At 26.6% G+C, this 25,405-nt stretch overlaps 5 protein-coding genes across 17 annotated transcripts; 3 read left to right on the plus strand and 2 right to left on the minus strand.

Annotated features, from left to right (window-relative positions):
• The first annotated feature begins 110 nt into the window (after window positions 1-110).
• On the plus strand, window positions 111-1,870 carry LOC122568099 (succinate dehydrogenase assembly factor 4, mitochondrial-like). Of its 3 annotated transcripts, none has more exons than XM_043727463.1 (5): window positions 111-250; window positions 349-499; window positions 596-688; window positions 768-1,200; window positions 1,448-1,870. In XM_043727463.1, exons 2-4 carry the CDS (start codon window positions 403-405, stop codon window positions 935-937), a joined length of 360 nt encoding a protein of 119 aa, XP_043583398.1. In that variant the 5' UTR covers window positions 111-250; window positions 349-402; the 3' UTR covers window positions 938-1,200; window positions 1,448-1,870. The 3 variants fall into 3 exon arrangements, with proteins under 3 accessions (XP_043583398.1, XP_043583396.1, XP_043583397.1); XM_043727461.1 differs by having other exon boundaries at window positions 127-267; XM_043727462.1 differs by lacking the exon at window positions 111-250 and having other exon boundaries at window positions 284-499.
• Window positions 1,194-2,163, plus strand: LOC122568098 (succinate dehydrogenase assembly factor 4, mitochondrial-like). 2 transcript variants are annotated; one of them, XM_043727459.1, is made up of 4 exons: window positions 1,194-1,447; window positions 1,536-1,637; window positions 1,746-1,870; window positions 2,043-2,093. In XM_043727459.1, the coding sequence occupies exons 1-4, from the start codon at window positions 1,276-1,278 to the stop codon at window positions 2,079-2,081; spliced, it is 438 nt and encodes a 145-aa protein (XP_043583394.1). In that variant the 5' UTR covers window positions 1,194-1,275; the 3' UTR covers window positions 2,082-2,093. The 2 variants fall into 2 exon arrangements, with proteins under 2 accessions (XP_043583394.1, XP_043583395.1); XM_043727460.1 differs by having other exon boundaries at window positions 1,746-2,163.
• Window positions 2,164-2,912: 749 nt separating this feature from the next.
• Window positions 2,913-14,235, minus strand: LOC122568222 (protein polybromo-1). Of its 9 annotated transcripts, none has more exons than XM_043727704.1 (27): window positions 14,138-14,235; window positions 13,317-14,060; window positions 12,983-13,228; window positions 12,756-12,884; window positions 12,514-12,693; window positions 11,984-12,428; window positions 11,778-11,890; window positions 11,610-11,708; window positions 11,472-11,534; window positions 11,058-11,210; window positions 10,825-10,992; window positions 10,592-10,758; window positions 10,158-10,452; window positions 9,029-9,234; window positions 8,597-8,936; window positions 7,940-8,524; window positions 7,693-7,850; window positions 7,454-7,626; window positions 7,171-7,343; window positions 6,966-7,037; window positions 6,012-6,194; window positions 5,653-5,775; window positions 4,851-5,094; window positions 4,162-4,312; window positions 4,023-4,072; window positions 3,822-3,939; window positions 2,913-3,746 (listed from the first exon to the last, which is right to left on the minus strand). In XM_043727704.1, exons 2-27 carry the CDS (start codon window positions 13,419-13,421, stop codon window positions 3,530-3,532), a joined length of 4,956 nt encoding a protein of 1,651 aa, XP_043583639.1. In that variant the 5' UTR covers window positions 13,422-14,060; window positions 14,138-14,235; the 3' UTR covers window positions 2,913-3,529. The 9 variants fall into 9 exon arrangements, with proteins under 9 accessions (XP_043583639.1, XP_043583641.1, XP_043583640.1 ...); XM_043727706.1 differs by having other exon boundaries at window positions 13,317-13,431; window positions 14,061-14,199; XM_043727705.1 differs by having other exon boundaries at window positions 13,317-13,431; window positions 13,715-14,198.
• A 789-nt stretch (window positions 14,236-15,024) lies between these two features.
• On the plus strand, window positions 15,025-16,835 carry LOC122568235. The gene is made up of 4 exons (XM_043727755.1): window positions 15,025-15,159; window positions 15,790-16,008; window positions 16,243-16,435; window positions 16,670-16,835. The coding sequence occupies exons 1-4, from the start codon at window positions 15,058-15,060 to the stop codon at window positions 16,777-16,779; spliced, it is 624 nt and encodes a 207-aa protein (XP_043583690.1). The 5' UTR covers window positions 15,025-15,057; the 3' UTR covers window positions 16,780-16,835.
• Window position 16,836: 1 nt separating this feature from the next.
• On the minus strand, window positions 16,837-23,991 carry LOC122568234 (terminal nucleotidyltransferase 4B-like). 2 transcript variants are annotated; one of them, XM_043727753.1, is made up of 8 exons: window positions 23,447-23,991; window positions 22,076-22,246; window positions 21,395-21,752; window positions 21,052-21,198; window positions 20,666-20,859; window positions 20,430-20,583; window positions 20,204-20,339; window positions 16,837-20,058 (listed from the first exon to the last, which is right to left on the minus strand). In XM_043727753.1, exons 1-8 carry the CDS (start codon window positions 23,803-23,805, stop codon window positions 19,859-19,861), a joined length of 1,719 nt encoding a protein of 572 aa, XP_043583688.1. In that variant the 5' UTR covers window positions 23,806-23,991; the 3' UTR covers window positions 16,837-19,858. The 2 variants fall into 2 exon arrangements, with proteins under 2 accessions (XP_043583688.1, XP_043583689.1); XM_043727754.1 differs by lacking the exon at window positions 21,052-21,198.
• Window positions 23,992-25,405: the final 1,414 nt, after the last annotated feature.

Raw genomic sequence — 25,405 nt, forward strand, 5'->3', positions numbered from 1 at the left:
ATTTAAATCATGAAATCTGGTGACTACAGTTCTAATTAATGGAATAGATATAAAATGAGATTATATGAGATTTTAACAGTTAATTCCTTAAAAATTAAATTCGGCTGTCATACAAGCTTTGATGTTTCACTGAGATATTAAATGGTCATTTTTATTATGCTCACTTCTATGTTTATATAAAATTAAATGTATCAGTTTATTGTTTCATCATCTACTATAAGTGATATCTTCTGCATACTTTTTTAATGCTGTAAATATATATATAATGTAAAGTATTATATATGATAACAATTGTGCCATAATAAAATCATTAACAGTAATTTCTTATATATTCTTATGTAATTTCAGTATGGTATGATATACATAATCTCGTTTTAATCATAGAGAGATATAAAGACTATAATGAATAAGGTTATGTTTACAAATGTCATAGCTTTTAGTAAATTACTAAAAGTAAATCACGAAATTACAAAATTTGCAACTAAATTTCTACATATACGTAAGTATTTTAAAAATTAAATATAATATCTGCAGTATTAAATACAATATAAAAAATAGAAGAATATAAAGAATAATGTGACAATTTTGCTTCTAGGATATCAAATCCTCTTTTCAAAGGACAATGAAATGTCTGAGAGTCCAAGAATGCGTGAATTTAGAAAAAAATTAAGAGAACGTACACCTATAGGTATTTATTTATCTTAAGAAATTTATTATAAGTTCACAAAAATAGTGTTAGTAAAATAAAATTGTTTAACATGCAACAGAAAAATTGGAAGAACTGGAAGAAGGCAAACATCCTTATCAAGAAAAAGAACCATTGAAACCATTTCCAAATGATACTAATCCAGAAACAGGTGAAGTAGGAGGTCCACGTGGACCAGAACCAACACGATATGGTGATTGGGAAAGGAAAGGTCGAGTAACAGACTTCTAAATATTTTTTAGTGCATTGTATGTACATAAAAAATAGTTTATACAAGATGTACAATTAAAAACACGTATAATTTAGCAATTTAAATTAGAATAAAAAACTTACTGTTTATGTGTATAAAGTATAAAATAATAAATATTATATTTACATTTAAAAAATGTAGCCTTCACTTTTAGACAATCATGCTTTATTCTGTCATACCATACTTTTACAAACATTTTTAACTAATGGATAAACAATTAAGTATCAAATTACAATGATAAAAGGTAAATATAAAACATCTGACAACTTATATAAAATTGTATATATGTACATAGATTATATATACATATTTGTAAAAAATGTGTTGTCAGAAGTATAACAAAAGAATAAGGATATTACAAGATATTACAAATATGGATATTTTGAAGTTAAAGCTTGTTTTGAAACATATTAATACCAGTATAGTCGATTCCATAAATAAAATTTCTACGAAATCATTAATATATACTAAATCGAAAAAATTTTCAACAGGTATCCAACATACATACAAGCCTTCATTTGTAAAGCAATAATTTTGATAATTTAATACTGGATACTTCTTTGCTATATGTATACATAGGTAGTTTATTGCGAGTTAAAGAACCAGAGGCAAAAGGTGAGAAAAAAGAATCAATAAGAATGAAACAATTTCATAAAAAATTAAAATTGCAACCTATACCTAGTAAGTATAATTCGTAATATGTTACATGAAATAACAGATAAAATTAATATAAGATTTGATTGCCATAAATTTATGAAATACAATTATTATAAAAAAATATAATAATAGGGGTACCTCCAAAAGAACGTTTCGTGGACTTAGTATTAGTGGAAACTGATCCAAATAATGGAGAACTAATAACAAATAGCGAAAAAGATCCAACAAAGTGGGGGGATTGGCAAAATGGTGGGCGGGTGAGCGACTTTTAATTCAAAATTCTCATTTAAAGTTATAAGTATATAAAATATGATGAAGTAACACTTGATTCGTTTAAATTTATAAAATTTATTGTACTACTTGTAAATCTTGTTTGTTTATTAAATAACATTGCAAGTTTCTTCTACTCTTTTATGTACATATTTCTAGAAAAACTACACCAATATGTTTGCAGACAGTACATCTTAATTGAACGACATAAATAAACAAAAATAGATATAAAATTTAAAACATTTGTTTCAAATGTAATTACTGAAACTGTATAAAGAGATAATTAAAATATATTTCTTTTAAATAACATCCTAGTTAATATGATCATCCAAAATATGTTTATGTTAAATATGTTTAATGATAAAAAATAATAGTTGAAAAATAAGCAATATAATGTAAGAGAAATATTATATAAGTAAAATATAATGTTATAAGGACAAATATTTTAGGTCGCTATTTTATTTGAAACATTCTATCATTTTAATTAAAATATTGTTCACATATATTTTTTATATTATAGTAAAAATAAAATACTATTTTCGTTTAATATATAACATACATCTAAAAATAACTAATTTCATTTTTTAATAAGAACAACCAGTTTTATTCATAAATGATACAGTAACAAAAATTGTATTTTTTTAAATTCAATAAGTTAACATGATGTAATGATGATATCTTTTTTATATAAGTTGATAATTTTTTTAATGCAATTGTAGACCACAGTTGTACGTTTTTATTTTTTACATCATAAACCGAATTTCAAATAAACAATTTGCATTACTTCCATGCATGTAATATACTTTGATTGTACAATAAGGGAGTTTTTATGTAATTTTTTTGGCATAAAAAATTACTTTTATCTTTAATTATATACAAGGTACTTATTGAAATTATTAAATCAATATTATAAAAAATTCAGAAATAACGATTATTAAATATTTTTTATATCAAAGTTCTTTTAAAAAAGTAAGTGAAAATATTACATTAAAAATGTATGATTGTTGACATAAAATTAATATTCATAGATACAATTATAGCATTCTCTGTGTCAGATTGTTTTCTAAAATGCATTATTTTATATTTACAGCATAGTTTCATTTTACAGTATGAATACAGTTAATTGTCAAATCACACTTTCATGATACGCGATACACAAAATACAAAATTTTTTTATGAAACGTTAAAATTAAAAATAGCGAGATATTTACAAAGTGGTGGCTCTTACAGCGTAATATTTTCGTTCTACTCCTAACAGATCCATAGATGAAGTATCGAAAATAATGCTCATATAGCATGGTTTTCATTTAATGGAAAGATTAGTTGTTTACTAAGCTGAATTATTTGCGATAAATACATTGCAGATCTATTATTTGTCATTGAAGACCTTATAATAAGAAAGACAATTTCTTAGTCAGTCCTAATTACAAATTGAAGATCACTGAAAAAATTTAATTTATAATTAAGTTAAATTTGAAGTACTAATTAGTGAGTGTCGTAAAATGAGAAGAAAAGAATCTAAAAATATAAATATATTTGTCCAAATAATAAATCTTCAGTCTTTCATCTAGCATCGACGGACCTGAAAATTGTAGTTTTAAGGTAGCATCGAATATTAAAGATTATAAATCTTAACATGTTATAAACTATAAAGTTTTATTGATGGCTAACACATCTCGCATCATCATGTTCCTGAGTGTCCATAAGGCATTTACCACATTTCCATGGTTGCCTACACCATTGCCTAACCATTCCGCAGGCAATTTCGTTACATCAGGGATTTGTGTATTATCAGGATTAGCATTCATTTGTTTGTCCCAATTTGATATGTACCGATTTTCTACATTCAGTGCTTCAATATATCTGTAATTGCAATATATTTGCAGTAAAATAATCAAGTATAAATTAAATTGCAGTAAAAATACTCAATTTACTTACCGTAAGTACGCATCTGAATGTAATACGCGACTTGGTCTTGGAGGAACAGCAACAAACATGGGTTCTGGTTGTTTAGCACCAGAAATGTTGCTTGTTTGCGTAGCAGCTGCTGATGTTTCTATAATAAAAAAGATATGTAGAAAAATTACAAAGTATTTGTAATAAATATTACCTTGAATTTGTTAGAAATAAATAATATACCTGTTTCCATTGGTGGTAATATCGTCGGACCTTTTGATGCCATATAGTTTCTATAATTAAAAAAATGGAAATGAAAGTAAACGGATTGTATTATAAATATGAAAATATTGTTTCATTATGTAGCATTTTGACATCATACTTGCTTCTTTCCGAAGGAGGTATTATACGTCCATTTGACTTAAGGATATGTACTTCCTTAACATGCCTTGCAAGTCTTTGTACACTTGGAAATGGAGGTACAGATTTTTTCGTACGTCCACAACCACGCCATTGACATTGAAATTCGACATCTATTAGAATATATATTTAAAAAATTGAAGATTTTATTTGTCCGTGATGGTACATATTATATATTATATATAATATATATATATATATATATATAGAGTGCACAAAAAAATTGTACGTATATAATATTCATCAAAACAATCAAAAAAGTCTTAATAAATGTGAGTCCAAAAATCATTAATTTCCGAGTTATGAGATGTTTTTGTCAGTAAAACATTACCTCTACAGCATATGTTTAATATAATCGTTCATTTCAATATACACTTCAGCACGCTTTCTTATATGTAGGAACACGCACACGTTGATCTCCGGCGTTTCCCGTATCTCTTGGCAACATTTTGCGATTTATTGTATCAACTTATTTAATGAAGTAATTCGTTTACTATACACTGTACTTTTGTACACTAAACATCCCATAACTTCAAAACGGTGTTTAGACTCATATTTATTAAGATGATTTGATAAATGTTATATGCCCTTAAAGTTTTTCTCCAACATTTTTGTGCACTCTGTATATAAAATAATACAGATAGCACTTACCGCTTGCAGCATTAATAAAAGACGATTGAACATGTCCATTTTGTTCCGCAATACAATGGTCGATACAATCGGTCATATCTTCAAATTGCCAGTCACAATTATCCCAGCAACATTCATAAACTACATCTTGTAAAGCATTAGTGCCTACTGAAACATTATTTCCTTTAAGTTGCCCACCATCTTCATTCATTTTAATTGCTCTTTCCTCCCAAGCTTGTTTTTCTCCTGCTGGCAATTTCCTCCACTGAAATATAAAAAAATATTTATGTAGTACACTTTTGTTTTAAATAATCTGACATTTCTTTAAAAATTAACTTTTCACAGACCTTTTTCATGAACAAATATAAAATAGTCATGAAATGGTAAGAAATTAATTTCAATCACAGAGCTACTTTCCATATGCATATAAATAATTTATATAATTCATACGATACAATTTATAGAACATATTAGTATAATAACAAATGCTATGCTAAAAAATGTATAATAAATAAATTATAAGTAAAAATTATGAAATATATATTTTAATATTCAGATTAATTTATAAATTGTATATAATTTTTATTTGAAAGGTAATACTTATCACAACAATAATAATTTAACTAGATATACCGCACTTGTGTCATATTTGAAAGAAAGACGAAGTATGCAGAGTAACATACCTTTTTACAATATTTTACAAAAGAAGTTCGGTAAATCTTTTTTTAATATTGTGTTCAAAAAATTGAATCTACATACTTTCCTTTCCTTCAATAAATTCTTATAGTAAAAGGAAAATCAACAGTAAAAAATAAATAAATACCTCGTTGCCAACAATTCTGCTAATCTCCCCAAAGGATGATTCAGGATTGTTTTGTGTAATCTGCGTTCGCATTTTACTCGAATATAAAATATAGCCCGTAACTAATTTCTTACCCGCCGTTTTCTAAACAGAAGAAAACACAAATTATAATACCACTTCCTTATGAAAACGGATATTGATATTATACCTTTAGAGGTAAAATATCTAATTGTCGTTCTAATGTTAGATGACAAAGTTTAAACGGTGCAAAAACAAAAAATGTATATGCTGGCATATTTTTCTAAACAAAAATAAAATGAAATAAATAAAATGCAATTTATGAACAAGTTATAAGCAAATAATGTCACGATAAGGCCTACCTTTTTAGTCGACACAGGTGTCTGAGTATTGGAGAGCACCGGTTGAGCTTCTGCAGATCCAACGGACGGTGGACCACCAGCATCCATGCTGTCCTCCCCAACTCCTACTCCTACTCCCACTCCTAATCCTACTCCCATGCCTAGTACATCGGGTTCCAGCTTCGGTAACAATGGTGATGCTTCCTATACCATTTATGTTATGTTACGTTCATTATCCGTTACCGAATGTAATATGAATATTTTTTTTAATATTTTGGAGTGATGTAACAATTTCGTATATTAATTAAAATTTTCCTTGACCATAGATATCACGACATTTATATAAACATGACTTCCTATTTCTTATCGAAGGTAATAGATTTCATCTGATTAAATACTAAAATTTAATACTATATTACTGTATGCTTTTAATATTTCAATTGAACTGCTGAATAAATGTTCTAAATCTTGTAGCTATTTAAATATTAGTATTTATGCATTCCATTTAAAGCATAATGCTTTGTTTTTATATTACTTGGGTTAGAGTGACATGGAAGCGAGACTTTTTGGTGGTATTCTACGTATATCATATATGTATATACATACATGTATTAGAGATAAACCCAACAGGTGCTCTGAATTGAAATCTATTAAAAATAATATCTAGTCCTACATAATACTGATATCTCAAAAAATATTTTATGTAAACAAAACACAAAATATATACATAACAAATATGAAAGAAAGAAAAATGAATATGCCGGCATAAAATGAGGAACATGCTTAAATACAAATTGATGCAAAACCTGTATCACACGCAAGTGATATTTGCATATATAACAAATTTTATGTTGTAAATGTTGAAGTTGCACAATTTTTAATATGAATAGTTATGAGCTTGCGTGTGATTATTAAAAAAACATGCATCTCTTTGTATTATTAACCAAAAGGTAAAAACTTATAAATAGAAATTACCATTTCAAATTGAGCTGAACTAGGAGTAACAGACTTGACTTGATTTTGCGTCTGAGCCACATCGCCCGGAATCTATAACACACACATCACATGCAAAGCAATGATATTCAGTTAGTTGCATATCAAATAACAAGCATATCAAATAACATATCGTTATCAAAGTTTTGCATAGAATGTTATCTAAATGCTTAAATTTCATACGAACCTTAGCTGGATTAATAGGTCTTCGGAAGAAGTAAATTTCGTCTTCAGTTACTGCTGAATTATGATTAAATTTTTTTAAACCCTCTTGTCCTAATTTTTTCATGAGGCTTTTACTTTCATCGTATAACGATTCACAAATATATACATCATCTTCTGGAATTTCTGTCGGTCGACCTATATAAATATGTAAATTTGTATAAAAATAATTTTCTGAAATGTATTCTTTTTATTTCATAATTAATGTGTGTTTAATTATTTTATTAATTACATTCTTATATACTCACTACAAATGTATTCTCCATAGTCAAGGACGGCACATTTTCCAACAATGGCCACGATAGGGTGAGTACCATCAACTGTAGATAGGAATAGTTCTTGTTTGTAAAATAACTTAGTAGGAGCATGTGGTACTTCTGCAGGCATTAACAACCATGGGCCTTTAAAATAACACTTTCCACTGAAAAAATTAATTACTTGGAATAAACATCCAAATCATCAGCAACTTATAAGATATGTTACATACTCTTTTGTCGACCATATAGCATCAATTTGTGCAATTTGTTGTCTACCTCCATCTGTTGCTACATAAACAAAATCTCCAGTTTTTACAGACCCTGCACATGTATTATATTGTTCATAATATGTATTTTCTGCGTCATCTGGATTATATAATATCACATTCTAAAAATATAGATATATAATATATAAAATATGATACATAATATAATACGTAATATATTTTCTAGTTGTAATATATTAATGTCACTTACAGGTCTTTCTTTCTCTGTTAATTTTTCTCCTTCCTCTAACTCAGCAATTTCTTCTTTGTGTTTCTCTAATCTTTCCTTATATACTGATATTACTCGCTTTGGTTCTAATGATTTCTCTCTTGGAATTAACTTTAAATGATCTGGATCAAAATTCCAGACTTTAATTTTTTTAAAAGCTCTTGCTTTTGTAGAATATCGCGATTCACATACATAAACATCTTTTTCTAAGAAACCATCAGGTTGCATTCTAAAGTAATCCTTAACACTTAGTACACAACACCTTCCAGCTACTTTTGCCAAAGGTACAGCTACATGAGCGTCACTTTTAAATAACTCCTTGTCAAGGAATTTTCTAGATGCCACATGATAAGTTTCACTTGGTCTATAAAATAAATTGCCATACAACATTTGTTGACCTTCTGTATTTGTCCATAGACGTTCTATGAGAACCACACTATATTCCATGCCTCGTTCTGTAGGTTCTATATATGCAAAGTCCCCAGCTCTATATACTTCTTGATTAAAACTCATAGACCCACCATTATCACTATTACTTCCCTCTGTATTAGTATTTGTTTCAGAATCCTAAGTAAACAAAATAAATACATTAAATATTTCTTTTCATTATGGAATTAAATTTTATACAATATCACATACTTTTGTCTCATTGCCATCACAGCTTTCATCCTCATTAGGTAATGACAGTTCTTGTTGTTGTTTAACACGTTTTAATTCTGCAACTTGTGCAGAAAGATCAAGAAGTGTATAGTTAAGTGCTGGTGAATGTAATAAATCCCCTCCACGAGTTACTTCATCACGAGTACGTAAAAAAAATGCTTGCAGTTCTACACTATCCTCAAAAGGTTGCGAATCTGTACGTGATAATCTTCTAGCTCTTTCTAAACATGTAAATACATCTTCTTGAAAACGATCTAATCGTTTATATACTCCACGATCTAATCTTCTTTTAATCAAATCTAATGATAATCCTCGTATCCTAATATTTAACAAATTGAATTATTCATATTACATTAATAGCATAAAATAAAATTATAAAGGTAACATTTATTTAAATTAAAAATAGCATACTTTTTCCCATCAACTATGTCATGTTCTGGAAGTTCTGCCATTGAGTCAGAATAACACCTTCCTTCTTCATCTTGATGATTATAAAGAGCAGTGAAGATTGTTGCTAATATTTCTTGAACTGCAGCTGATACATCTGGCACACTTTCTTCATCTTCACTTAATTGCAATTTTGTTTGAAGAACTAATCTTTGTAAAATTAAAGCATCCTATAACATGATTTTTAAGTAGATTGTAATTATATTTAAAACATACTAATAGCAATAAATGCTGGAACTAATATGTTGATAAACAAAATTTGTAAAAAGAAGATTAAATGAATAATATTCTAAAAAGAATGTTGTTTACTTCTGTTTCACTCTTCTTGCATTTTTTTGATAAACGTTGATCTACTTCCTTATCTCTCATTAAACGAATAAAACAAGGTCGAACTTTTAATGCCTTTTGTACAAAAACATTATTTTCATTATTAATATTTCCTTGTTCAAACATTCTGAGCAACAATATAGTATATATATAAAAAGGTTGCAAACTTATAACTTTCACAGATATTCACTTTTCCATGTGTTTAATTTATGATTATTTTGATAAAATTGCATATTTGCACCAGTTTTATTATTGCATCTATTCATAGATAAAAGTCATTTATTATTCTGTAAAATCCTTATAAGGAACCGTATGAAATGGCAAAGCTACGAAAGAAACTAACTTCACGTAACCTCAAAAACTATAACCGTAAACAGATCGAGCTTTCCATGTTTTAGCGCGAAATTTCAATTGGACTTTTGGCATTTACATTATTCGTATTTCCTATACACCCATTATGATCATATGAATTATTTTAAGTGAAATTAGAAAAAAGTTAAAAATAGAATATTTTTCTATGTTTATATTTTCTTATAAAAAAGTCATAAAAGTTATTGACAATTACTGAATATTAATTACCTCTTTAAAAAACTTTTTTCTTAGATAGAAATTAAAACATCAGGAACATTTTAGTAACGATTATACAGAATATCTAGTTCTTTAATAGACAGAGCGCTTTTTGCTTCAAAAATTAAATTAATGAGTTAATAAAAACTTTATTTTAAGCAAGTACTTTAAAAATGTACATGTATATCAATATACAAACCTTGTATATTTGCGAATCAGGTTCATTATACTTGCAAGCATTATCAAACATTAATATGAAATCTGATACGAGTTCATCCAAATTCTCGTATCCATTATTCTTTAGAGCAGACGCTATTTTTTCCATGTTCATTGGTTGTTTAATAACTTCATAATAATCAGGGTATTCATTTTTATTTGGTAATTTCATAAAAATTAAAGATAACTGTCTCCCTTTTGCGTCGTGATAATCTTTTATGGTGTCATACATAGTTTTCAATTTTTGTAAGTGTAGTGGTACAACCTTTTTAGGTCTCCTATGTGTTATAAAAAGATATATTTAATATATTATATAAAAAACATATAATACACTTACAAACTGTATTAATTATAATATTCTTAAAAACAAACCTAAATACTTTAGTAATTATGTTATACACTTATAATACTACATACCCAACATTTCTAGTAGGAGTAGATGCACTTGATTTTGTAGGTTTGGGCGTCTCTGGCAAAGGACCTAATTCTTTTACTTTATCCATTAGAACTCTCTCAAGGGTATTTGCATCTTCATATATTAAAGAACCTTCTTCATTATATTGGCGACAATTGTTAAACATTAACTAAAACGAAACAATAAAAATTAATATGAAATATATTCGTCAAATGTAATAATGTAAAAAATATACCTTAAAATCTTGTATTAATTCGTTTTCACTTTGATATTTTTCTGCCTTAATATTAGCTTCAATGGCTAACATATCAATTGGTTCTGCTATCACTTGATAATAATCTGGATATAATTTTTTAGAGGGTTTTTCCATAAACATTAACATTGGTTGCCGACCATCTTCACACTATAATACAATAAATTCTGTATTGTTAAGCTTCAGTTTCAGCAATCAAAATTGGAATTACTTACAACGTATTCTATAACACATTTAACTAGTGCATACAATCTTTTCTTCAGTGGTATATTGTCTTTATATTTTCCACGTGTTAACAAATTTGAAGCACGTTTAATAAGTTTAGGTTGATGAGAGCTATTTTCAAATTCACTATCTGAGTCTGAATCCTATAAATAGTGTTAACAAGAACAAAAAGAAATACATAAGAAGTTTAGATTACATACTTAATACAAAAAATCTTTTAACTCAAAATTTATACTAGTAACTCATACATATAAAAATATTTTTTTACAAATTATTCATTTACTATATTGTTAATATGTTATTATATTGAATAAAAAAAAGTAAATCCCATTATCATACATATGACTAAAACATAAAATTTAAACAAAACACATCTTTACTTGAATAAGATAAATTTCACTTACCTGATCAAATTCTAACAGCTCATGTACTTTTTCTTGCATAATTTTCTGTAGTTTTACAGCACACTGCATGTGAAACATATAGGTATAAATAAATAGTATGTATTAAAAATGTGAAATTTTTAAATTACTGTTTAATACCTTATATAATCTAGACGTATGAATATTATATTTTTTTGCATTTTCAAACATAATATTCATGTCACCAGCTACTTCACTCACAGTACCATATTCACCTTTCTACAAAAATGATGAATTAAACAAGAATAACTTATAAAATATAAAACGATTTGTAGTTTCATTAATTACCTTTATTTTAGTACGAATTTGTAATAAAGAAATAGGATTTTTTATCGTTTTGTAATAATCGGGGTATAACCTCTTTGATGGCAGTTTCCAAAAATATTCGCTCATTCTAACTCCTTATACAGAAAAAAAGGATTATTCAATACTATTTCCATAAAATATTTTTTATCTCCAATATCATAATATTTTAAAGAAATTTCATAAAATACCTTGATTGTTAGGTGCTGTTCTGATAGTTTGAAATAATTGCCACTGTGGATTATCAGCTTCTTCAGTTTCTGCAGGTTCATCTTCTTCATCATCACTTTCTTCATCTTCATCTGGTAATGTTGCAGTTTGAGCTATTAAAGACTGTGCCATAGTACGACTTCCTCTTTTACTTCTTGTTGATGGTGCTGTTGTTGCAATTTTTGGAACAGTACTGCTTAAGCCAATATCTTGCTTTCTTGCAGCTGCAGTAATAATTTTTTTCAAAAGCTTTGCATCTTTGTAAATTTGAGAACCAGGCTCATTAAATTGGCAAGCATTACGACACATTAACATTAAATCTTTTTCCATGTCTGTAATGCTACTATAGGCTCCTTCTTGAATTTTTCTTGCAACTGTTTTTAAATCTACTGGTGTTTCAATTACATCATAATATTCTGGATATAACTGAAAACAAAATTTGTCGTATAATAAATGTGTTTATAAATCAGCGATATATTTATAATATTTTATCAATAAGAATTTATCAAACTTTTTTAGATGGTTTTAGTTGAAACATTGTATGCAATGGTCTGTTATTATCAGCTGGATCTGTTGCTGTCATAACTGCTGCAAATAAATCTTCGAACTGTTGCATTGTCTCTTCATCAGGATTTGTAGAACTTTCAGATGTATCTTCTGCATCTTCTTGTTTCGTTGTAGCTTTCCGAGCCTGTATAATTAACATTACATTAAATAGATTAATTACCTGTATGTAATTACATTTTTGCTTACCAGACGTCCTACTTTTAGGATAAGTTTTCCTTTAGGTTCTGGATCTTCATATTCTTCCATAATGCGATTTTTTGTATTTATACATAATTCCCAGAGTTCAGTGGCATCTTTATATTCAGGAGATGTACGCTATTTTAATGAAATAATATTAATAACATAAATATTAACTGAAGACCATATAACATATTGTTTTATAATATATACTTCTGTGAGTCAATATATATTACCATATAAAAAGCTTTTGCATTATTAACCATGAGTTGAATATCAGCTGCTAAATCATCCATGTCCCTGTATTCATCTGTTTTTAGTTTCTGCTGAACCTTTAGTAGGTCTATAGGATTTGTTACAACTTCATAATAACCTGGTTCTTGTCTACGTTTAGGCACACGTATAAATGCATCACATAATAATGTTCCATCTTCTTTCTTTTGATTACGTAGAACATCATATAACTGTTGGCACAGGTCACTCTAAATATTTAATAAAATAAATATTAATTTTTAGTGAGACATTGAAATTTTTACTAATAATGATTTCAAAGAATATATAACAACTTACAGGATCTATTTTTTTTCGTCTCTTTGTCGGTTCAGGTGGTATATCGTCACCATCATCTTCTGTGCCTCGACTTGCAACTGAAGATGTTCTACGGCGCTTGTTCATCTTGAACAATCTTAGAAATCATGCAAAATAAACATGTGCACAAACAAATATACATTAATACTTTATATCAATATGGATCTATTGTATTACAATTTCACATCTATGTCATGATGTCAATATAAAGGATATCCACAGGAAAGATTAACTACATGTTATGCCTGGCTAATACAATGTAATTACATCACTTGAATCCACAAAATAAAAGTGTGAACAGAGATTTTATAAAAAGAATTCCATATACAATATATTCATTTACTAAATGTGTTACTTTACAAAGAAATTCCTTAGCGTACGTATTAAGTATGAAAATAGTCGAGATACACAACTGCAGCTAAGAAAATTTCGCCGCCATGATATGTCGCCACTGTGCTTCAAAATGCACAAATCTACAGCATTTCAATTTTTTGATGTAATGCTGTAAATAAACCCATCTTGGTTGGAATTTAGTATAAAAATTATAAAATGTTCGCACTTGAATAACTGATGAATTAACTAAAGAGTACCACAGAAGTTTACAACAAATCATCAAAGTAAAATTTGCCGCCATATCAAAACCTCACTGTATCTTTAACATTGTTCGTCCACGAATATCATTTTACTTTTCGAGGCACTGGTGTTATCATTTTCTGAAATCCTCACCTGTCGTTAAAATTTGTATAAAAAGTTTTTCATTAGTATACAACATGTAAAATAAAAGCGTTACAAATGTACTCCACTTTTCATCTGCAACACACGATGACACACGACTTGGCTAACGCCATGCCGTAAGCAACCGCGGGTTTATAATCACACGAATTGTACGATCCTATAGCCAGAAATAGAGACTACTTCATATGTCCTTTCATACATAAATCTACTTAGTCGATAAGGTAGATTTATTTTAAAAAATTGTATCTCTCAATGTATGTGCATATAATATAATTTACTGAAATTTATATCTAATAAAAGTATTGCAATGATTACTGTAATGGACATTTTAGTAAAATATTTTTCATACAGAAGAAAATGTTTTTATAATAAAAAATCACGCTTACATTTCGTAATTGTTCAGAATTTATAACAATGTTAAATTTTCAGTATGTTATGCTATGAGTAATGCTCAACAAGGTCCTGAATATTTTGTCAACTTCACAAGTATTTTCTTTACTTTCGGGAAACATTTTTCATTTTATCAATTTTATTAATATTTTCCTATTTGCGAGTTTTATAATCATTTATTTCAGAAACTAATAACTTTATATATATATATATTTCGATGTATATAATATAATAAAATATTGTATACTTGACTTCTATTTTGTTTCTCTGCGAACAATATTAATAAAAAACAATTCAATTCATAAACAGATTAACATTTGTTTACAATTACGATTGTAATATAAACTATTACAGTTATATGTATATACAATATACATATGTAAATAATATAAAATATATGAATTATACAAAGGGATAAAGTGTGTATTAGAATTAAATTTGTTTTTCAACTTTTCTAAAATTACTGCCATAAAACGATTTTATTGAGAACTAAATACTTCTTAATTTGTAATAATTGGTATTTAAAATTCGATTACTGTGTATCGATACTTTAAAATTCGATATATCTACATAGTAATGCAGCGTGTAAGTGTGTAGCATGAAGATATTGACCGTTCTTGTATGTGTGAATGCATCGAACTGTGACTTAACCACACTGCTTGCCATTTCGATTCTCCTGGAGTTAGGGTCGGCAAAAAAGGTAAAATTTTACGTAATAAATACATTGTTAATTGTTGATATTAGTGATAATCAAAGGTATATTCTTAATGTAATAAACTACTAACTGTACTAGATCTAAACGTATATCGTCTATTAAAATTTCTTATAAAATTTAATGTGTTAGATAACAAATGAAAATGGCGATCAATATATAACATTATCTTAAAATTAAGTACTTTCACATAAATTTAATATTAGAAGTTATATAACTTTTAATTACTGATATTTGTTTTCATAATTTTATATTTGATCAAATTTATTGACTGGTAACTTTGATATTGATATTTAAATATTATTTTAATGTTTTGCTAAAACATTTCTTGTGTATATGTGTAAGATCATGGTTGTAATTGAAAAGTTGTATTACACACATACGTAATGAAATTTATGTTTAATTGCCAAATGAAATTCCTATATATAGTTTCATAAGCTATATAGGTGTTATGCTGTGTTTTAAGAACATTATAATTTTTAATAAATAGCAAATAATATTTATCAATTACATTAACATTGACCAATTATTTTTGTTAAATTTATGAAAACATTCTACAGTAAGAAATATTTCATTTTGTATATGTCATTTTATATTTAATATTTTTGTGCTATTTAGCATACAATGGCAAATAAGGTATTGCTATCATGCTTGCGACAAAATACTCCAAAGTGTACAAATTCCATTCGTGGATTATCAGGAGTATCTGGAGTTCCTGACAAAATTGGTAATAGGGATATAGTAGGTCATGGATGGAATGGAGAAGCAGCTTACTTAGATCGATGCGATTTTCCTTTGCCTGCAATTCGTTTCAAACCAAATACTCCAGACATAATGGTAAAGTAATTATTATACTTATAGCCTTTTAAACATAATTTATAATATTTTACCTTTAAATATCATTCTATAATCAATTAATTTCTTATACATTAATATCTCAATTATATTGTTTTAACTATATTATTATAGTTTTTATATTACAGTATCTATTAGTTTAAAATGCATATCAAGTATGGATATCAAACACAAAAAATATGAGTTAACCTAATTAAAATGTGAATCTTTATACAGGCATTGCGAGAAAAAGAAAAAGGTGATTGGAAGAAATTATCAATAGAAGAAAAAAAAGCATTATATCGAGCCAGTTTCCGACAAACATTTAGTGAATTTCAAGCCTCAACAGGAGAATGGAAAGGACATTTTGGAATTGCCCTCATTGGTGTGGCTTTTAGTCTTTGGGTAGTAATGTTTCTTAAAACTTTTGGTAAGTTTAAAAATGTGTAATATTTATAAAATATATTACATTTATCTTTATTTATTTATAAGATATATTAGTAAAATAAAATAGTATATACATTTCTTAGTATATATATATTTCTCTTTATTTAAACCTTAATACAGCAGGTAGATCAATTATAGTAAAAAATATTCTATTTTAAATATACTAAAAATTTAAATATAGCACTTGTTTAATACTATATAATATATAATCTTACAGCATACCCACCATTACCAGAATCATTTAATTTGGAAAACAGACTTGCACAACTGGAACGTATGAAAATACTTGAAGTCAATCCTATTAGTGGAATTAGCGCGAAAAAATAAATTTAATTTGCTTATGTTTAAAAACATAGTAAAAAATATAGTGTATTATACACTAACAATTGTTTAATATAAATATTCTGTATAAGGTTAGTAAGAAGAAACATTAATAAATTAAATATTTCTCTCAAAATAAGAAAATCTTTTTATGCAATTTTTGGTTGTATCCTGCATAAATTGTAAATACTGTTCTTATACGCATCAGGATTTTGGTCTACTTTAGCATCATCACTATTTCTACTAATTCCTTGAATTAATTTAATTAGGTTTACAAAATAGTCATCAATGTAAAATTGTCATTGGGTATCAATATCTCATTCATATTCCCTGTTTCTTTTCCTCATTTTCACTCGAATTCTTCCTAGCCACCCAAATGAACATTCTAACATCTCGGATTACGGATGCTTAAGCGAGCAGCAGTTGTACATATTTTATATTGCATAAACACATTACGGTTTAACATTGTTATCATTTATTTAATAATACAAATATGATAATATGGGTAATTTTTTTATTCCTATTACTTTCGATCTTTTTAGTTAAAATTTGTTAGAATTACTTGAGATAAGTGGTTAACATTGAATTACATGAAAAAAATATCTACTGTAAAATATGTATTTTAGTTTAGAAAAATAAATAATGTAATAAAAAATACTATAATTAGATATAAATCTTTTTAATGACATTTTATGTATATAAATTTAAAGGTATGTGTCCACTTGAGAGTAAAACTATCGCGAATTGTTCTCGAGAATATTTCTCTAAAGTGGATTACCTGATTTGTTAATGAGAAATACTCTTGAGAACAACTCATGATAGTTTTATTCTGAAGTAGATGCGTACCTTTAAACTTTTCAAATAAAACATTCTATACATTCTTGTATAAAAATAAGAAACATAATAAAGAATAATGTAATTATAGTACGAGTTGCATAGTTCAAAAAAGAAATAAATTAAGAATTAATTTATTTCTTTGTGTTTGAAGGCTTTATTTTATCTTATTATCATTACATGTCACTATCTTATTTTTATGTGTTAAAAGTAGGAATCATTTTAGCTCTCAAACTCAATTCTAAACATGAGTTAGTTTGCTTATAATTTGCTTGTTATTATTTTGTACTATGCAATTTTAGAAATAGATCTATGACTACATTATTTAAAATTATAAAGATAATAATAATAATACAAGAAAACCTGTTATTACTGTTTATTAAATTTGTCGTGTTTTACATTTTTAAATAATTTTTTAAAATAGATAAACATAAATCACAAATTATTAATAATAAATTCTTACGAAAATTTGATTCTAATTGAAAAATTTGTAATCATCCTTGCAGACTAATCATCGGTAATAACAATAACAATAGTAATAATAATTACATAGTTTTAAGAATGTAAAATCCACATTTTTTGCTGGTCACATTGTGGTTTACATACACCATACATACATGTATACACACATATATGTATGTTGTTACGGTTAATTGACATTCTAATTATAAAATTGAATCACAGCTTACAATGTTATCCATGAACAATGTTTTGATAAATAATATTATAGAATACTGCGCAAGAAGTAGAAGTTTGGAGGAAAGTGAATAATAAAGTTATTGATCTCTGCACTCGAATTTAATGGGAGACACTGTTTGAATCACATTACAACTTGCATTAACACAAAATGCAATCTGGATAAAGATTCTTAATTAGTAAATTGCTATTTTTACGCAGTTATCTTTTTTCAATTTAAGGAACAAAGATTTCTATTGAAGAACGGAATGTAATTTTCAATAATAAATTAGATATAAGATGATTTTCACAAGTACATTTCAATAATAGTTTTCAACAATACAAAGGCCTTCTGCATATATTGTCACATACAAAATTTTTGAAACGTTGCTCAGATTTTAAAGAGTAACACAAAATATGTTTAAATGCAATGTCTGATTCGTGCATTGAATTTGTAATATTCGACCATAATGTATATGCTTACTATTATTCTCATAATATAAAAATAATGTATTATTGTTCAGGAGAGACTAAAAATTACAAACTAGTGTTATGAAATCAGTAATTCTGTATAAAAAGTAAAGCATTATGCACAATTACGACTTTAAAGAACACAGTGTAAAAATCTAAAGTGTATCATTTTTTTTCTTTAATAAGTTAATATTTTCAAAAATATTTTTTATTCAAAATTTGTTGATCATCGGCACACGAACTTATAACTTTATTAAAATCCGAAAGATATACCAAAACATTTTCACAATTACTGGACTTACATATCATAGCAAAAAAATACGTAATTCTCACATGTACATGGACTAATCCATGATCTTAAATGATAAAATTATTATAACAAACACTATTTTAGATACGTACAAAATAAAAAAAATGTAGTAGGTAACTCTTAGACTTATTTTTCTATGTTCGATAATATATATTACAATATTTACAATAGGTAAGTTCCAATATCACCAATTTTTCTGTTATCCCTTTGTTATAAGAATATAGTTCCGTATAGAAAACTAAGTCTTTATCATCATTATTAGAGTTTGTTTTACAACTTCATGAAATCTTTAAGAAAACTGCACTGTAAATAATCTTTGTATATATCGTTCGTATTATATAAATGTATTACAATCAGTTTACCGTGATTATGGACACAATTGCTATTCAAAGATTGCAATAAGATTGTAACTATGTAAACAATAATTAATAAAATATTACACGTCTTTTTTGATGTTGTTTGTAATATGTGCAGTAATGCAAAATAAAAGTAAAACTAGACCAATCTATATTACAATTCTGTACGTCTTTGGTATGTAAATTTTCGTACAGAATAAAAAATTGTTCTGGTGAAATGAAGAACTTAACTATACCAGGGCCACTTGCTTGTCCATATAAGAAAAATGTAATATAGAGTATATCAACTCTATAATTCTAGACACAGAGCCCCTCTAAAGTGGAAAGGATAATTTAGTTGCGTGATGAAAGTTAATCAATGTCTTTTCACCACACAATTATGATATTGAGCTCTCTACTTAAGTGTGAAACAAAGTTCAACATTATTTTACACGTTTCATCACCGTACACAATCTCCAGTACCACGAGGTGTAATGCACTGTTTTTTTCGTTTAACGGTTTGTGATCTTGAACTTGGACTATGACTATTATTATTATTTCCATTACTGTGAAGAGAGTGTTTTGCTTTACTTTGTCCGCTTATATTATTATTTATTCCACGATGATGATAGTTTCCTCTGGAACTATGATGGTGATTACCTGTAGCAAATACATATTTTTGAAGTATATAAGTTTGAAACATATAAAGTTCATTCAAATAAATAATCAAAAACATCCAAAAATGTTATGATAACTGTAGATTATGAAATATATAAATATTTAAGAATTTAATATGATTACATACCATGAGCAGTTCCTTTAAATGGCTTTTTCCATTGTGAATGATGAGTATGTTGATTATTATATACATGTCTTCCTTTATTTCTATCTTCTCCTTTTCCACTAGCATTAGGAGAATTTCCACGACTACACTCAGAATCCTGATGAAATTGAAGATGTATTAAAGGAAATTGAAAGTATGATTAATTTGTAACAATTACTTTGTTCTATCTTAAGTTAGAATTTTGTACCGTATCACTAGCTGGTGCAGATAGTGTTGAAGCATCAGATGCAGTAGAACTTGATAATGAATCTACCTCACTCAAAGGTAGTGGGAATGTTTCTTTAATCCATTTGCGATATTCTATTACTTCATCTGTCACGCGAATTATTCTTCCTAGTATACTGCAAAAAATATATATTTAGAAAATAATTGATTGAATCATAAAATATAAAAAAAAGACATAAATATTGTAAATAATCTTACCTTATTTTATTTGCATCATTAACTAAAATATTTAAAGGACTAACTGCTTGTGAGAGGACATAATAAGCCCAATCAAATGCGTCTTTTACATACAGAGCACCATAACTACTACGACCAATATCATTCCCTGGTGTAAGTGGATCTTCTATGCATAATAAAGAAGGTCGATGGCCATCTATCATATCTCTTTGAACCTAAAATTAATATGAGATATGAGATTCACTTGTAATGTACTGAACAAATACATACATGTATATAATAAATAAAAACATTCAATACTTCATATAAAAGATATCATTCTTTAAAAATAAATATAATACTTGTTTTATATACCATTTTATCAGATGAATTTTTATATAAGGAACTATCATATAGATATATTTTACCTCTTCTTTCGATATGTAAGTACCACCATCTTTTACACGAATTCCTGTTTTAACATAATTAAATTTCCTACCATATAATTCCAAAAATTCTATTAACAGCACCCCAAGATTAGCACTTGAGCAATAAGCATTTTGTCTGGGATGTAACTGAAATAAAATTTCATCCACATGGTAGGAAAAAATTAATTGTCTATTTCAAAAAACATAAATTCGTTTTTATAATCCAAAATACTAATATATGAGTCTTATAGAGCATAACTTTTTAGTATTATTACATTATTTATTTTGCATATGATTAATTCTTATTTCTACATTATTTGAAACAAAAATATTAACATTTTACCTGTAAAAAACTGATAGTCATAAGTATTAAACTATACGAGGAAATTCCACCAGTAAACACTTCATTCAGGTCTCTTTGTAACAAGAATTGTTTTAATACCATTACTAATTTTTCCAGTACTGGAAACCTCTTTTTAAAAGAATTTATCAATTCTGCAGATTTAACGCCATTATTCATATTAAAACTGATATCTACTTTAATCTCAGTTTCTTTATCAGTCAACTTCACAATTGGGACACTAGCTTTATCCAAAACTTTAATAGAAGATGGTTCAGCTATATTTTGATCCAATAAAGCACGTTCCAAAGTACGTAATGGAAGATTTGTCCACATTCCTATTACTACTAAATCTATATCACTAAAAATAAGTATAAATCTTATCCATTTAAAGAATTTTAATATGATAATTAATAATGTATATGTTTGTATTACACATAATGTCATCAATAATATATACAAATTAATCAATGTACAAGACTTATTAAAGATAAGTTTATGTTATTCAATATTATTTGACATAATTATGGATGAATATATATACATTTATATATATATGTATATAAAACACTAATGTATATATATATATATAAAATACTAATTTATTTAAAAGATATCTATATATTTTAAATGTGAATACATTACTAAATACATTCCATTTTAAATATGTACAATGATACGTACCTTGTAGGTAAATATAAACCAGTGCGAAAGCTGCCAAATACTTCAACCTTAGAATCTTGCCAGAGATCATATATTACTTGTTCTATCCTTTTGACAACACGCATTCGTAAACTATGTTCTTCATTAGAGGGACACATATAAGCAAAAAAATCTTCAATTTCTTCATGTAATCTAAATATAAAAATATAATCTGTTAATGATAACTTTTTATTTATATTAGCATTCAAAAATGTTGCAACATGTATTTTGATAAATTTTTTATTGAAAGACATTAATTTTAAGAGATAAAAAGAAATATTATAGTAATTATTTATTTTTTATTTAGTATTAAAAATTAAGAAATATAAAGAAATATACGTACTTTTATTACAGCTTTTCTGTTAATTATATAAATATTCATTTACAAGTGCATATTTTATATAGCGTAGAATATGAAAAAATATGTTTAATATATAATACAAATGTTTTAATTCGAGAATCACCAAAATATGTAACAAATAATAAACTTATTTTTTCATATCTTAGAACATATAAATAGTACATTTATATATTCTTGTATTTAATAATTATACAAATATATTTTGAATTTAAATGGAAAATTTTTAATACTTAGTATTTCATACAGTATAGTATCTAATACAAAGTATTAAAATAAATAAGTTTTTCTACATATCTTCCTATATTTTAAAAATATTCTTAATAAAATTTTAAATTTTGTACAGAAATGTATAAATAACAGAATATAAAATAAAGTAAGATATGATAATACAAAAAAATAAAAGATAAATATTTAAAAAATTACATTTAATACTTAAATATATAAAATAATAGTTTATATGTTATTTTTTGAATAAATAATAGGCGTTGTGTATTTATAAAAAAATATTATTACAAAAAATATAATATACCTTTTTATAGACAAACGTGTTTTACACGTGACAAAATTTTTAATATTAGTTTATTACTTATTTAAATTTATCTCTAATATTTTCTAATTTGGAAAAAATTTGATTGTTGTGACTACAAACATAAATAATCGTATTATATAAACATCCACGTGTGTTTACAAAATCATTATAGATTTAGTAAAAACTAAAAATGCATTGGCAAAATTTTGCATTTTTAAAAACATGAAATAATTGAAAAATGTTATTTAATTAAATAAGTTGTATTCATTATTAAAAAAAAAGTAGATTTGCATTTGTAGCATATCTAATTATAAAGGGACCTTGCTATACCCTATTTGTAAACGAGCATGAATGCACATAACCTTAATCATACCCATATGGATAAATTACAAAAAGGCAAATAGTTTAACTTTCATAAGATAAACAGCATATATATAGATGAAAACTCGATAACAAAACTTACCCAATAACACCCTTCGAATAATGTTTATTAGGTACCCGCCATGGACAACCGCCGTATTCGCCAACTAAGGCATCGTAATTGTAGTTCATGCCGTAGGTACTAGCACGATTATCACCTTTCCTACGAGATGGATTATAATAGTTGCTGCAAGTATTATGTTGCATGCGGTCCCCTGTACGAGAATTAAGAGAATCCAAGGACATGAAGTCTTGTTGAAGTTTCATTCCCATTACATTCGAAGACGAGTCGTTTTTCAACGTTAAAATATCCAGGCCTTTCTCAGCTTCCCAAATGTGTAACCACAAATCCTTAGCAGGGCCGAACTGCTCCGGTTGATACCAACCGATAGTCGGATCCATTAAATAGTTCTCGATTCTGTATCTTACGATTAATGGTCCTTGCACACTACACTACAATTCCAATCTTAATTCAACTTTAATTGAAAAATTGTCTGATTTATTGTAACCTGCGAACACTATGAAATTCATACATACGACCAATGAACAACAGTATTTTAGAAGGAACTTCGTACACCATTGTGCGAACATAGAATAATAAAGACAACTCGAGCAATTTGTTCCTGCAGATGGCATTATCACCTACACATCTGAAAATATATTTCCGGAAATATGGTTAAAAATTATTTACCGTACAATTGTACAGTATAATTGTATATGTTATTTAAACAATTTCAAACATTGGTACGCGAAGAAAAGAACAAATAATGTTTCACAGAAAGAAAAGAACAAATGTTATTTTATGTCAATTAGCCGTATAACATATTAATTTACATACAGGAAATATTTAAAAATCTGTAGAATTGATAACAGTAACTAATACTAAAACGACTTTTGGTTTTTTACTTGTTTCAAATTTTGAAAATATATTTATAGGTGGAAATTACTAGATTCTAAAATTTAAAAAAATTTGAGACATTTCTAAATTGTATTTGAAAATGCTAGATTATTCCAGCATTTTAAATTATAAGGAAGGATATAATATCAAGGAAGATAATACGTAGTTAGTAACCATAGAATTAGAAATCCTTTAATAAACTAATTTATTTACATATTTTGCAATCTGTATGAATTTTATATATATATTATGAAAAAGAACATATTAAAACTAGTCCAAAATATGATCCAGCATACGTCTGTGTATATATATGTATTGTATGTATTGTATGTTCAGTAGTTTAATTAAAATAAATATATTCCCAACAGATATTATCTATTTTCACAAAATTAAATATTTTAGTTATAATTGAATTAAAAAGTACTATATACCTGGCATTGAAACCTCGAAAACTAAGTAATTTAAGCATTATATTATATATTGTATATAACAATATTTTGTAGATATATTTTTTATATTTATAATATGATATTAAATTATTACATTTTTATTTAGAACGAAAATTATTTAATAATAAAGATTAATAATAAAACAAGTATTTAGTATAAGAAAACGTATGAAAAAAATATAAATATATCAATTTAAAATAAAAATAATTTTAATATAAAAAATGAAAACGGAGTGATATAAAAAATGAGAATGATATCATTTATCAAAAGACAATAACGTAGAAGCTGTATCCTGCTGCATCCCTACAAGATATCTAATGGGAGTAAATGCAGGTAAAGAATTAATTAAACGCGAATCCTGTATGAGACCGACTCCACCCATCTTTAGTTCGCCGCGACATTTGAACGAAAGTCATTTTTATTTTAATTTAGATATCTTTACCTTTATTGAATCATTTTCATTAAATTTATTGATATTATTCGACGTTTCTCTTCTTAACTCGGTATAACTTCTTTCTTTTACTTAGCTTAAAAAACTTCACAAGTTGAACAATATCCACCCGTTATTATGAACAGATTTTTTACATTATTATATTCTTAAGGTATGATAAAATTGAATTAATATTTTTATGTTTATATAATTTCATGTATTATA

Source organism: Bombus pyrosoma, linkage group LG6 (genome assembly GCF_014825855.1).
Source record: "Bombus pyrosoma isolate SC7728 linkage group LG6, ASM1482585v1, whole genome shotgun sequence".
Lineage (NCBI taxonomy): Eukaryota > Metazoa > Arthropoda > Insecta > Hymenoptera > Apidae > Bombus > Bombus pyrosoma.

What these genes read in the sequence shown, in the direction of transcription:
- LOC122568099 (XM_043727463.1), top strand. Translation starts at nt 403, where the DNA reads ATGAATAAGGTTATGTTTACAAATGTCATAGCTTTTAGTAAATTACTA. An exon ending in AACTAAATTTCTACATATAC is followed by an intron (nt 500 to 595) that starts GTAAGTATTTTA and finishes TTTTGCTTCTAG; the next exon opens with GATATCAAATCCTCTTTTCA. An exon ending in AAGAGAACGTACACCTATAG is followed by an intron (nt 689 to 767) that starts GTATTTATTTAT and finishes AACATGCAACAG; the next exon opens with AAAAATTGGAAGAACTGGAA.
- LOC122568098 (XM_043727459.1), top strand. Translation starts at nt 1,276, where the DNA reads ATGTGTTGTCAGAAGTATAACAAAAGAATAAGGATATTACAAGATATT. An exon ending in ATCGAAAAAATTTTCAACAG is followed by an intron (nt 1,448 to 1,535) that starts GTATCCAACATA and finishes ATGTATACATAG; the next exon opens with GTAGTTTATTGCGAGTTAAA. An exon ending in AAAATTGCAACCTATACCTA is followed by an intron (nt 1,638 to 1,745) that starts GTAAGTATAATT and finishes ATATAATAATAG; the next exon opens with GGGTACCTCCAAAAGAACGT.
- LOC122568222 (XM_043727704.1), bottom strand. Translation starts at nt 13,421, where the DNA reads ATGAACAAGCGCCGTAGAACATCTTCAGTTGCAAGTCGAGGCACAGAA. An exon ending in TAACAGAGAAAGAAAGACCT is followed by an intron (nt 7,851 to 7,939) that starts GTAAGTGACATT and finishes CTATATTTTTAG; the next exon opens with AATGTGATATTATATAATCC. An exon ending in CACCTGTGTCGACTAAAAAG is followed by an intron (nt 5,776 to 6,011) that starts GTAGGCCTTATC and finishes TCTTCTGTTTAG; the next exon opens with AAAACGGCGGGTAAGAAATT.
- LOC122568235 (XM_043727755.1), top strand. Translation starts at nt 15,058, where the DNA reads ATGAAGATATTGACCGTTCTTGTATGTGTGAATGCATCGAACTGTGAC. An exon ending in AGTTAGGGTCGGCAAAAAAG is followed by an intron (nt 15,160 to 15,789) that starts GTAAAATTTTAC and finishes TGTGCTATTTAG; the next exon opens with CATACAATGGCAAATAAGGT. An exon ending in AATGTTTCTTAAAACTTTTG is followed by an intron (nt 16,436 to 16,669) that starts GTAAGTTTAAAA and finishes ATAATCTTACAG; the next exon opens with CATACCCACCATTACCAGAA.
- LOC122568234 (XM_043727753.1), bottom strand. Translation starts at nt 23,805, where the DNA reads ATGGATCCGACTATCGGTTGGTATCAACCGGAGCAGTTCGGCCCTGCT. An exon ending in TGACTATCAGTTTTTTACAG is followed by an intron (nt 21,199 to 21,394) that starts GTAAAATGTTAA and finishes ATTTTATTTCAG; the next exon opens with TTACATCCCAGACAAAATGC. An exon ending in AATGATGCAAATAAAATAAG is followed by an intron (nt 20,584 to 20,665) that starts GTAAGATTATTT and finishes TATTTTTTGCAG; the next exon opens with TATACTAGGAAGAATAATTC.